The following is a 13018-nucleotide window of genomic DNA, read 5'->3' as shown; positions in this document are numbered from 1 at the left end:
GACAGTTTTTCAACAGAATCTACCCTAGGAGGTTTGAGGATGCTGCAACACTCCTGCGCTCTAAAATGTACTACTGCATGAGGCAATAGAACATGTAGGAGTCAAGAGACCTAGGTGCTTCTCCCTACACTCCCACTAACTTAAATCACTCCCCTCTCTCTTTGGAACTTTCTTATCTATAAACCAAAGATGAAATGGGATGGACTCTTAAGTTCATTCCAACTCTAACATTCTACTATTCTAATTATTGCCTAAGTCCTCAATATAAAAGAGAATTTACAATAAACATATTTTCAAGATACATAAAATCATTTTCTCTTGACCAAACTTACTTTGGTCAAGTGGCTAATTAGATACATGTCAAGCACTGAGGATATCACAAGAATAAGATACACAGCCCATCCTCAATTCTAGGGGAGGACAAAGATCTATAATTAATTGCCATACTATATGATTAAAGCTATGAGATGAGCACAGGTTTTACAGCAGTACGGATAAGATACCTAAATAAGGAGACGGAAATATGGGTGGATTTGAAAAAAAGAGTTCTTAGAGATTCTCATTTAAGGAAGATCATTTTAGAAGTCAGGTGGAAGACGAGTTTGAAGAGGGTAAGATTAGAGGAAGTCCAGGACACTGCAGAGACCACAGAAAACAGTCCAGATAACTGATGATGAGAGTCTAGAATATAGGAGTTATAAAGGATAAGGAGAAAAGCAGAGCAACTGGTTTATGAATAGTTTGTTCTTGACTTAAATATTGTCCATGAAATCTACTTTATATTACTTAAATCTTTTTACATAAATAACAAAAAACAAATTTTAAACCAGTCCCTACCTAAATAACCACAATTCCAAAACAAGCTTTACTCTAGGCTTTCCTTTTTTTTTTTTGAGAGGGAGTCTCGCTCTGTCGCCCAGGCTGGAGTGCAGTGGCACGATCTCGGCTCACTGCAACCTCTGCCTCCCAGGTTCAAGTGATTCTCCTGCCTCCCAAGTAGCTGGGATTACAGGCGCCCACCACCAGGCCTGGCTAATTTTTGCATTTTTAGTAGAGACGGGGTTTCACCATGTTGGCCAGGCTGGTCTTGAACTCCTGACCTCAGGTGATCCGCCCACCTCAGCCTCCCAAAGTGCTGGGATTACAGGCGTGAGCCACCGCGCCTGGCCTAGGCTTTTCCACTAACGAATAAAACAATTTACTCAAGGAAATATCTGATATTAAATGTTAATATCAAATTTTCCTCTTTACTCACATTCATAGTTCTCTGAAAAGTGAGAACTCACAGGACAGAACCAAAATTAAGGCAAAAAAAATGTTTTAAGCAATGAATTCAAATTTTATATCGAAGGGCATAGCCAGAATACCAAAGTATATCAGGTGAATGAAGGTCCAGGGATAAGAGACAAATGGAAAGAAACACATGAAACAAGGAACCCAAGATAAAAACCATATTTACTTACAGGATCAACAAAATCCATATTGAGTCCATAACAAAGCTTCTGGATTCGAGATGTAATTTTGTCAAACATGACTCGTTCTTGGCGGCCATCTAAAGAATCAAATCATGTTAGCAATTATTAAATTCATGTTAGCAATTATTAAGACTACAATGTCAAAGAATCAAATGTAATTAACATGTAAATTGACCAACATGAAGTGCTATTTCACAGAAAAGATTGAGGCCCCCTCAAAAGATTCATGAAGAGATTGTCTTCTCTGATGTCACCTTCAAAGAGTATGAATTCTATACAGACAGACATTTACAGATAATTTCCTAAATTTTTCCCCCATCCCACATGGCAGCCAAAATTACCCTTTAAAAGTTAAACTCAGAATCATATCATTACCTCCTTCAAAACTCCTAATAGTGGCTTATGATCTCCAGAATAAAAGTCAAAATTGTTAAAACAATCCACAGGCCAGGCCTAGTGGCTCACGCCTGTAATCCCAACACTTTGGGAAGCCAAGGGAGCGGGGGGTGGATCACTGGAGGTCAGGAGTTCAAGATCAGCCTGATCAATATGGTGAAACCCCGTCTCTACTAAAAATACAAAAAATTAGCTGGGCATGGTGGCAGGGGCCTATAATCCCAGCTATTCGGGAGGCTAAGGCAGGAGAATTGCTTGAACCCAGGAGGCGGAGGTTGCAGTGAGCTGAGATCACGCCATTGCATTCCAGCCTGGACAACAAGAATGAAACTCCATCTTAAAAAAAAAAAAAAAAAAAAAATCCCCAGAATCCTATACAACTTGTCCTGTGCACCCACTTCCCAATTTCACCTCCAACTCTCCCACCTTCCTTCCTATTGTACCTTGACAACTTGGCCTTCTTGCTATATATCTCCTTTAGGTCTTTTGCTCAATGTCATCACCTTCTCAATGTGGCTTTCCCTGATGATTCCATTTTAAATTGCAGTGCCCCAAATAGGACCCTTGCTCTTCTTATCCCCCTTCCCCTTCTGTGCTTTTTCTCCATTGCACTTACCCCATCTGACGTACTATATATTTTACCTAATATTTTTCATGATTTTGGACTTAGATTATATCTTTGTCCCTCTAGACAAAAAAGTCTTACTACTCTTAGTTTAACCTCAAATAGTAGCTCATCCGACCTTTATTTATTCTTACCAGGAATAGTGAATATATCCAACTACCAAACAGCCTTAACCTTAGACAAGCCACAAAACACAATCAGTCATTTCACAGATCTTCATTTGTAGAAAGGGGTTAATTATTATATCTATTTTACTTGCCTCATCAGTTTACTGTGACAATAAAATTAGATAAGGTAAAAAGTGCTTTTGTTGTAACAACTTTGGCATAGTTACAACTATACCTCATTATAAAATAAAGCTGCTCCTATGGGGAAAAAAAAAATCACAGTATGTGATACACAAATAGGCACTCAATAAATGTTAGTGTCTCACACTGATTTAGTTTTTGTCTCTTCTGTGCACCTACAATCCATTGTAACTATAGGCTGAGTATCCTTAATCCAAAATTCCAAAATCCAAAACGCTCCAAAATCCAAAACTTTTTCAATGCCAACACAATGTTCAAAGAAAATGCTCCTTGGACCATTTCAGATTTTGGATTTTCTGATTAGGGATGCCCAACCAGTAAGTATAATGCGAATATTCCAAAATCTGAAACAAATCCAAAATCCGAAACACTTCTGGGCCCAAGCATTTTGAATAAGGGATACTCAACCTGAAGTAACCAATAAGAAACATGTTAAATATGTTTACATTTATTTGGCCCTCTGATTCACATCTGTATTCTCAAATTTAGTGCCTAGAACAAGGCAAGTTCTCAAACATTTGATGAAGAATAAATGAACAATAAGACATCACTATTAACCCATTATCACTAGAACAAGTTGCTTTTTCTTCTACACTGATATGTTAGCCCCTCTCTTTCTGATCACCATTGTGATAATTTTCTCATCAGGCTCACATCTGCAGCATTTAACTCTGAAATGGGGTAAATTAACTGGCTGGCACTGGGACTGAAACCTCAGTGCTCTAGCAATTGGATAACTAAGCAGGCAGGTAACCACAAAGCAACATTAGCATTCTGCAATTATACATGCAGTGGGGGGGAAAAGCAACTTAGCAAAAAGAAAATTCTACAACTGCCAGAAGTTCTGAAGTCAATCAGGAAACTGACAAAAAAAAAAAAAGTGCATTGGTAATTAATCTTAACTCACACTTGAAAATAGGAGGCAGACTAAAGATCTAAAGGTCCAATGACACACAGTTCTCTATTCTGTCATTCCACTTGGTTAGTTTTTCAAGCCAGATGTTGATTTTATCACATCACTAATCCCTGCTTCTCACTGCCTACATTATCCTCTTCTCTCAAGCAAAGCCTTTCTTAGTTTGGCCCCAGATCTCTTCAACTGTTCCCTGTGAAATATAAGTCCCAAGAGGGCTTCCCATTCCCATATCCACATCATTGCTTATACCTTACTCTGCCTAAAGGTTCCTCTTCCACCTTTCCATACATCTAAGTCCTACTCACCCTCCAAATCTCACACCTCCATAAAACCTGCCTCAACCACTTTTAACTCACACTGACCTCTTCCTCTTTTAAAATCCTCTAGCCAGCAGGGCATGGTGGCTCAGCCTGTATTCCTAGCACTTTGGGAGGCCAAAGCAGGCGGATCACCTGAGGTCAGGAGTTCGAGACCAGTCTAGCCAATATGGTGAAACCCCATCTCTACTAAAAATACAAAAAAAAAAAAAAAAATTAGCTGGGTATGCTGGCAGGCGCCTGTAATCCCAGCTACTCGGGAGGCTGAGGCAGAATTGCCTGAACCCGGGAAGCAGAGGTTGCAGTAAGCCAAGATCACACCACTGCACTCCAGCCTGGGCAACAGAGCAAGACTCCGTCTCAAAAAATAAAAAATAAAATTAAAAAATCCTCTAGCATACTAGTGTGATTTCCTCTTGGCTATAAACTGTCTTTCATTCTTCTCTCTTCAGGAAGACTTCCCTAATCCTGTAAGACCAAGGATGCGTGCCTTTCCACAAGATACAAACTTTCTAATTCCCTCTGCCGAGAATGTTCAGGCCACAGATCTCACATTACTAGCTCTTAATACTATTTAGGGTTCAGCTCAAATGTTGGCTTCTCACAGAAGCCTTTCCTGGCTACCCAATCCAAGGTTATTTTCTCATTCATCTTTATCACATGATCCTGTTTTACTATCATCTCATTAATCAGTATCTGAAATTAACTGATTATTATGTTTACTTCTTATTTCCTATATACACTTACCACTCCCACCCACACCAAGATGTCAACTCAATGAGAAATGTAATTTAGCTTTCTTCACTGCAGAATCTCTAATGCCTACAATGGTTCCTAGCAAAAAGAGGTGCTGAATAAATGCTTTATGAATAACTGAATGAACGGCCTCTACTGCCTATACTTTACCTATCAGAGTATTTATCATATTTTATCATATTACTTCTTTATTTGTCTATCTTTCTCAATTGATTGTAGGATCTTTGGAAGCTGGAACCATGTCTGCCTACTCATCACTGCAATCCCGGTGCACAGCACGGTATCCACACAGAGTTGTAAAATAATATAGCAGGCTGTGAATGGAATAGGAAGGAAGGAAGAAGGAAGGAGGAAGGGACGGAGGGAGGGGGAGGGGGAGGGGAGGGAGGGAGGAGGGCAGGAAAGAAGGGAGGGAGAAAGGAAGGAAGGAAGCAAGGAGGGAGGGAAGGAAGGGAGGGAGGAAGGAAGGAAGGGAGGGAGGGAGGGTGGGATAGGGAAAGAATCTGGAATAAAAGAAAGATTAGAGTGCAAATGGATGCTTTCAAAGACATTATTTCGTAAACTTTTGTATCATTTTATGTGTATCCACATATATACACATGTCTGTAAAATGTTTTGTTTTTTACTGTGAGTTACAATCCAAAGTTTTGAAAATACTACACTAAATTCCAAAACAGTTTACAACTCAGTTAGCTACTTTGTCATTTACTGCAATGGTTCTCAATGTTTATTTTTTTAACCATAATCTCCTTGAGGAATGATACTCTCCCATTAGGAAAAATAGCTCAAGATAGCAGATGAAAAAAACTCATCTACTATTCTCTTCTATCTAATAATTTTCATATGGATTGTTCCTAAATCCCTAACAATTTTAAGTTCTTTGAAGCTAGAGCTGCCTTCTCCATTACTGCCCTCACAGTGTTTAGCAAGACATTAGCACATTCAGTAGGTACTTCAAAGTCAACTTCCAGGTGCCCTTGTTATTAAAAATAACAAAAACTAGCCGGGCGTGGTGGCGCACATCTGTAGTCCCAGCTACTGAGGAGGCTGAGGCAGGAGAATCTCTTGAACCCAGGAGGCAGACACTGCAGTGAGCTGAGATCACACCACTGCACTCCAGCCTGGACGACAGAGCAAGACCCCATCTCAAAAAAAAAAAAAAAAATTAACAAAAACTATAGGAGTTAGTCTGCTATTCTACTGACATGCCAAAAATAAGGGGGTACAAAAAAAGTCCAGAAAACCAAAAACCCTATGCATATTAAAAAACATTAAAATATAGAAACATAGACATATAAAAAAAAAGAAACAAACAAATCTAAGTACATGTTGTATATTAAGTCTTGCTGAATGCTACAATGGCAGAATCTACAGCATGAACCATCTGGATCAAATTGTGCTCTATGAAGGAATGAGAAACAAAATAAGCTCTGCTTTTTAGAGCTAGTTATAGCTAGCACTTTGTAGTTGTTTTTTGTTTTTTTTTTTTTTTTTTGAGACAGAGTGTCACTCTGTCGCCTAGACTGGAGTGCAATGGCACGATTTCAGCAACCTCTGCCTCCCAGGCTCAAGCGATTCTCCTGCCTCAGCCTCCTGAGTAGCTGGGATTACAAGCGCAAACCACTACCGTCCGGCTAACTTTTGTGTTTTTAGTAGAGACGGGGTTCCACCATGTTGGCCCGGCTGGTCTCAAACTCCACACCTCAAATGATCCACCCGCCTCAGCCTCCCAAAGTGCTGGGATTACAGGCGTGAGCCACCATGCCCGGCCACGCCAGGCCAAGGTAGCACTTTTTAAACAAAAGTATTTAGAAGCAGACTCTAAAGGTTCAAAATTCAACACAGGGTTGAATTTTACCCATTCTGGTCATCTAAGTCCATACATTTTCATCTTTGTTACTGACTTATCATAGACCATCCTAAACATCTCTCCCATATCTAAAGATTTAAAAAATAGATGCTCAAGCCAGGTGCGGTGGCTCCCAGCACTGTAATGCAAGCACTTTGGGAGGCTGAAGTGGGAAGATTGCTTGAGCCCAGGAGTTCAAGACCAGCCTGGGCAACATAGCAAGACTCCTTCTCTAAAAAAATACAAATAAATAATAATGTAAAAAAATAAAAATACAAAAATAGATGCTCAGCTCTCACTCTTATGAATGGATCAATAAAAGTGCACTATGTTATTTTGCTCTTTGGTCAGCTAAAATGTGAGCTAGGAAAATTCACAGAATGATGTTCTCAAGATACCAAAAACAAGAAGGGCCACTACTGTCCACCTTTCCAACTCTTGTCTGTAGTTAAACCAATCTGGACATTGGCTGTAGTTAAACCAAATCAACTACCTGCTTATTCACAGCATTCATCATGTCCTACATTTTGATACAATTATTTTCATTCATTCTTTAAGAATCTGTTCATGTCAGGTACTGTGCCAAACATGAAGAGAAAAGTCTCCATCTTGCTTGTATTCCCAGCACTTTGGGAAGCCAAGGAAGGGAAGATGGCTTGAGGCCAGGAATTCAAGGCCAGACCGGGAAACACAGCAAGACTCCTTTACTACCAGAAATTTTTAAAAATTAGCCACTCATGGTGGTGCATGCCTATAGTCCTAGCTACTTGAGAGGCTGAGGCAAGAGCATCGCTTGAGCCCAGGACTTCAAGGTTACAGTAAGCTATGATTACACCACTGCACTCCATCCTGGGTGACAGAGCAAGACTCTGTCTCAAACAAGTCTCCATCTTTGAAATGTTCACAGCCTAGAGGACAAAATAGAAACAACCAGTCGATTAACCAGCATTTACTAAGTGCCTACAATTTTGAAATAATTGTATTGCTTTAACAAAGGCAAGTAGGTTCAACTCAAAACTTGTTCATACATATCTCATGTGGTTGTTAAAAGTACGTTGCTCTTGTTTTTCCAACCCGATTAAGCCTATTCCCCAGGCAGGGACTGCCTCCTCCTACAATCTCACAAAGCCAAGCAAAGGGCTGGGCACAAAGCGGGGACTTGGCAAGTCTAATGAAAAAGAACTGTTGAGAAAGAATACAAGTTCCTGACTCTTCCCAGTCCCCATCTTGTCAGAAGATGTCTCAGCCACCCTTCTCTGATTCAGTATCTCTTCCCATGAAGGGAAAGGAACTCGAGGGTGCTGTCTGTCTGGGATCTGTTTTTTCCACCCCACACTCCTATCCTCACCCCACAAAAGAGATCGGTAAACTGACAAGTGCCTACGTAGGGTAAAGAGGCCCCCTCCTTCTTTCCTAGCTGCCCCCCGACCCTGTGCCTAAGACAGCTCACCAACCCCACGGTTTTCAAATCAAACTGTATTGTCACCTATGGGTGACTTTGGGTCAGTCGGCGAAACCTCGCTCTGAGCGTCAGTTTCCTCATCTGTAATAAGCTAATCATCTCTCTCTCAGAGGCTTGCAGGGAGGAATAAAACAGTGCCTGGAAAGTGCTCGGCGTACGCAGTCACTGCTCGATACAGGGTAAGTGTTATCCTTTTGAAAGGCGGCAGGATGACAAAGCCGAGGGGGCGCAGCCTGAAGGCCCGAAGGAGGTTCGGGGCAGGCTGACTGAAGACAGGAGGCCGAGCGGGCTGACAGGGCGGAAGGCCGCGGCGGGAAAGGCGGGAAAGGCGGGAAGCAGCGAAGGCGGGCGGGCGGGCTGGGCATCAGCTCCGGCGGCGGCAGCCCGCATCCCCTCACCTTCCTTCTCGCCCACCTCGTCCCCCCCTCACCTCGCTTGATCACATGCATCGCAGCTAGTGGCCGAGGCTCTGAAGGATCCAAGACTGGACTGCGGCTCTAAAGCGCCGGCGGGATCGAGAAGGTGACAGAGTGGGAAGGGTTAGGTTCCCGGCGCGGCTCAGGGGCAAGAACTGGAGTTGGAGCCAGACAGCACTTTCTTCAGAGCAGAGGCGCAACAATCCAAATCCCCTTCCCGCGCCCGCCACCCGTGACGCACAAAGGGGCGCGACGGGGTTCGAATGACGTTACTCGACGCTGCGGCCCACGCCCGGGATAGGCTTCACAGACTAAGACAGGCGACGTGTAGCCGCCATGTTGAGTCTGGGCAAGACCCGGAAGACTACGCCTCTCCCATGGGCCCCATTGGATATGGACATGCCCGGCGGAAATGCTGCTCTCCTGCTGCCATGTTTTGTGTGGGCAAGCCGAGTTCGGGACCCTTGGGGCCCTGGCGTAGCACCTAGAGCCCGCTGGGTCAGGCGCCGCCCTCTCGCCTGCGCGTCTCCGCCGGAGGAAAGGCGGTTAATTTATTTTTGAAATAACAAAACCTAACCGGCTGGAACGTTTTTCTTGCTCTGACATTTATTATAGTAATCCTAACACTGCCGTCCGCTGTGGGCTCCAGCCCAGGCTCCACAGCCGTGGGCAGCTTGGAGCCCCAGGGCTTTTAGATCGGCCAGAGGACTGACACTCTGGAACTGGAAGAAAACCGCGCAAGGCCAATGGCGTTTGGATTTTATCCTGACGCAAATCAGAGCCCTGAGAGAATTTTAAGGCAGGGCAGGGTCAGTACCCATTTGCTTTTAGGGTTCTTCAGTGGATGGTGGCAGAGACAGGGTATTTGCCTTGTGGAGGTAGGATGGACTTGGTGACTTAAAGTGGAGAATAAGAATAGATGAGAACCCTAATATGTAAGGCTGGTGTCGAAGCTTCTGATTTGGGCTACCCAAAGCGATCTTTATGAAATTTCATCTGTGGCATCTTTTCCCTAAAGCCTTTTCGTTGGTTTCTCACTGCCCTCCAGAAGCTGCCCAGGCTCCCTGTGAAGTAATTTCAAAAATCATGGAAAGTCATAAGTGAGCCTGTAATTGCAGCATTTTGGGAGGCTAAGGCGGGAGCATCATGTGAGGCCAGGTGTTGAGATAAGCCTGGGCAACATAGTGAGACCCCATTTCTACAAAAAATAGAAAAATTAGGCCAGCGCGGTGCTTCACTCCTGTAATCCCAGCACTACGGGAGGCCAAGGTGGGCAGATCACGAGGTCAGGAGTTCGAGACCAGCCTAACCAACGTGGTGAAACCCCCCCCCCCCCGCTAAAAATACAAAAAGTAGCCAGGCATGGTGGCACGCGCCTGTAATCCCAGCTACTCAGGAGGCTGAGGCAGAAGAATCGCTTGAACCCTGGAGGCAGAGGTTGCAGTGAGCCAAGATCGCGCCATTGCACCCTAGCCTAGGCAAGAGAGTGAGACGCCGTCTCAAAAAAACAAAAAAAGAGAAAAATTAAATAGATATGTTTTTTAAAAGTCGTAAGTGAAGTTATAGGATAGATAGGGTCAAGTTTACCCAGACATAGGGTTTCCCAATTTAGCAAATAAAAATGTGTCCCAGATACTGCATGAGAGAAAATTATACTTTAAAAACTGTTTATCTGAAATTCAAATTTAACTGGTCATCCTGCATTTATCTAGTAACCCTGCCCACAGAGCTTCTGGGTATGTGCATTCAAGTTTCATTTTCCCTGGGCAAAGGAAAGATTGTCTCTTTATCCCATCATGCCACAGCACAGAGAACACAATGAGAGTCAAAGCCAGCAGCGGTTAAAATCTCCTACATGCTTTATTGGACTTCAAAGAGTTTTATGAAATAACACAGAAAACCCCATTTGAGGGTGTCCAGGGAGTACAAGGCAGTCTGCAGCCTAGCACCCTCCTAAGACCAGCCCCAGGTGTACCCACCCCAGGCCCAAAATAGGATCCCAGGATAAAGGTATGGCAGGGAGTGGGGCAGAGGAAAAATACCTTTACAGCCATAGCAAAAACAGGTAAGGGAGAGAGTTGTCTAGAGGGTGGGAAGGGTGGGGGAAAGTGGTCACACAGCCGCCTTCACCTATACCATCTTCCTTAGCCACCCCTTCCCCAAACTGGTTGTGTCCTTTTTGAGCCTCTGGCCAAGGCTACAAAGTAACATGAAAATGGGATCTAACAAGGGGAATATGCAGCATAGGCACTTGGGAAATTCAGATTACTTTTTGTCCTTTTAACCTGTTTGTCTTTTGGTTCAAAAAATGACAGCATCCTTGCCCAACAACTCCAGGGCTCCATAAGAGCCCTGTATCATGGCTGTGGCTCTCCTGGCCAGGGGAGCCACTTGTCCTGAGCCCTAGGAGTATTGATGCTTGGGGAGCTTTGGGGCAGCACCTCTTAGAGACAAACCCTCCTGCAGTGTGGGGGAGCAGGGGTAAGAGGGAGGCAGGTGTGGGTGGGAGTAGGGAGAAAAAGTGACTGCCTTATAACCTACAGTTCTGGCATCCACTCATGCTCCAATGAACAGAGGCCTCTTCCAACCCATCCCCAAGCCTAGCCTCTCTTTAAAAGTCTCTGGTGGGTTGTTCTCTGAGAATTGGTTTCACTCCCCCATGGATCCCTGGAGGCCTGAGTGAGATCTAGGATGAGGCTCCTTCTGACCCACATCAATACCAAAGAACAAACTCCAAAGATTAGGCCCTAGCCCCATTCTGGAGCAAACAGAACCACTGTGAGTGGGGTGGAACAGATCTGAGGCACACATGTCAGAAGCTACCCATCCTATCTTCCCTGCAACTGCTAGGGGAAGTTGGGGAGTGGTGGGAGGGAGGAGCCTGAAAGCAAGAGACAGAAACAAGAAACCAAACCTCAAAACTGGGACAGCAGAGACAGAAGCTGAACCCCAGAGGTGGAGCTGGGAGCTGAGGGAACAGCAACTAAGACATGCACTGAAGTGGAGAGGGAGTGACAGCAGCAGCCCATGGTTGGGAGGGAGGCAGGGCAGGCAGGCCATGGTGGTCAGTTAATAAATAATAATGAAGAAGGACCCAAGGATGAGGGGGCAGGTATGTACAGTGCCCAGACCCCTGGACCAGCCCTTCCCATGCCCCACTCTTGGGGCCAGTTATCTTGAAGGAAGGGAGGGAAGGAGAGACAGAACACCCAGGGAAGGACAAGCTGTCCCTTTACTGCCACCCCATCCTGCCTACTTCTTAAGAGGCTTCTTAAAGATTTTGAGGGGAAACTTCTTCCGGCCTGGGCTGGAGTCTGTTTCCTCGCCAATAGAGCCATTATCCTCCTCAGCCACAGCCTTCTTGCCAGCCAGGTGGGGAATGCGTGTGTTTCGGCTGGCTTGCAGGGCTCGGCTGTCCCCAACTGGAGATGGCGTGTCTGGGTCTGGGGAGCTGGGGCTGTGAGAACGGGAAGAATCCAAATGTGGAGAGCCACCAGGTGGGGCTGAGGGGCTCAGCTCCATCAGGCTGTGGGCCTTGTCCAGCCCATGATTCAGCGCCAGTAATGCCTTCTTGGCCAGGGCAGGGCTGTCAGGCAGTTTCTCCACCAGAGACCCTGGGTGGACCCCCTCGATCAGCCGGTGGCTGCCATTGGAAGTCATGGCATTGAGAGCCTCGTCTGCAGCACGGCTCATCTGAGGAGGTTTGGGGGCCACACGCTGGCGGTCACTCATGTGGAGGGAGGACTCCGAATCGGAATGGGTCAAATCCCTGCAAGACATGGGGCAGAGAGGAAGAAAGGGACATATATTGGATGAGGTGATAGGGGAAAGGCGAAGAGGAGAAGAGGGACAACATGAGAAGACAAGGACAGGGTAGGAAAATGGGGATAGAGCGGCAGGAGAGAGAAATAGGATGAACAGGCAGGTGGGAAGGAGAGAGGAAAGAGGAATAGACAGAAGTTGAGCAGCCATAAGTATAGGATAAGAGAGGAGGCAGGAGGAGGGAATGAGGATAGATTGGAAAAGAGACAGGAAAAGGAGAGTAGAATTGTAGAGGAAGAAAAGCAAAAGGATAAGCAGGTAGAAAGAAGGGCCAAGAGAGAAAGACAAGAAAAAGAAAAGTGATAGGGAGGGAAGAAACAGACAAGAAACAAAAACAAATGTCATCATACCATCATCTGTCTGGCAAATGGTTTTCCAATACCTGGGCCCCACCAGTGGTGAATGCTCTGGCTCTGAACTGGTGCAACCATAGGCTTAAACTGCACAGGCGGCATCCTCAATAAAATCTCTGCCTTCTCACAGCTGGCTATATTTCCTGGGACTCAAGCTAACACAGAACCTACAGACTGCTCCGAGTCACCATTTTCCATGCCTTCCTCCCCCACTTACTCCTGTCACACCTTAGGATATTATCCAGTCTGGGCCAGGCCCCAAGGAACAGGGCACATGCAGTCAGTGGACCTGACCCAGGCTGGAGATGAGAAGGTTAGAACAG

At 44.9% G+C, this 13018-nt stretch overlaps 2 protein-coding genes across 5 annotated transcripts in view; both read right to left on the bottom strand.

Annotated features, from left to right (window-relative positions):
- RRM1 (ribonucleotide reductase catalytic subunit M1) overlaps nt 1-9615 on the bottom strand; it is a 43580-nt gene extending 33965 nt beyond the window's left edge. The window contains exons 1-2 of the mRNA XM_019036627.4: nt 8535-9615; nt 1464-1552 (exon numbers count right to left, since the gene is read on the bottom strand). Of these exons, the coding sequence (XP_018892172.3) occupies nt 1464-1552; nt 8535-8553 (108 nt within the window). The 5' untranslated portion in view covers nt 8554-9615. The remainder of the gene's footprint in view (nt 1-1463; nt 1553-8534) is intronic.
- A 746-nt stretch (nt 9616-10361) lies between these two features.
- The window catches only part of STIM1 (stromal interaction molecule 1), a 238412-nt gene continuing 235755 nt past the window's right edge, over nt 10362-13018 (bottom strand). For all 4 annotated transcript variants that reach the window (XM_004050497.5, XM_019036629.4, XM_019036628.4 and 1 more), the window contains one exon: nt 10362-12289. In XM_004050497.5, coding sequence (XP_004050545.1) covers nt 11773-12289 — 517 coding nt within the window. In that variant the 3' untranslated portion in view covers nt 10362-11772. The remainder of the gene's footprint in view (nt 12290-13018) is intronic.

The sequence above is a fragment of the Gorilla gorilla genome, chromosome 9 (assembly GCF_029281585.2).
Source record: "Gorilla gorilla gorilla isolate KB3781 chromosome 9, NHGRI_mGorGor1-v2.1_pri, whole genome shotgun sequence".
Lineage (NCBI taxonomy): Eukaryota > Metazoa > Chordata > Mammalia > Primates > Hominidae > Gorilla > Gorilla gorilla.
The sequence above is the reverse complement of the archived record's forward strand: the minus strand, read 5'-3'. Positions and strand labels throughout refer to the sequence as shown.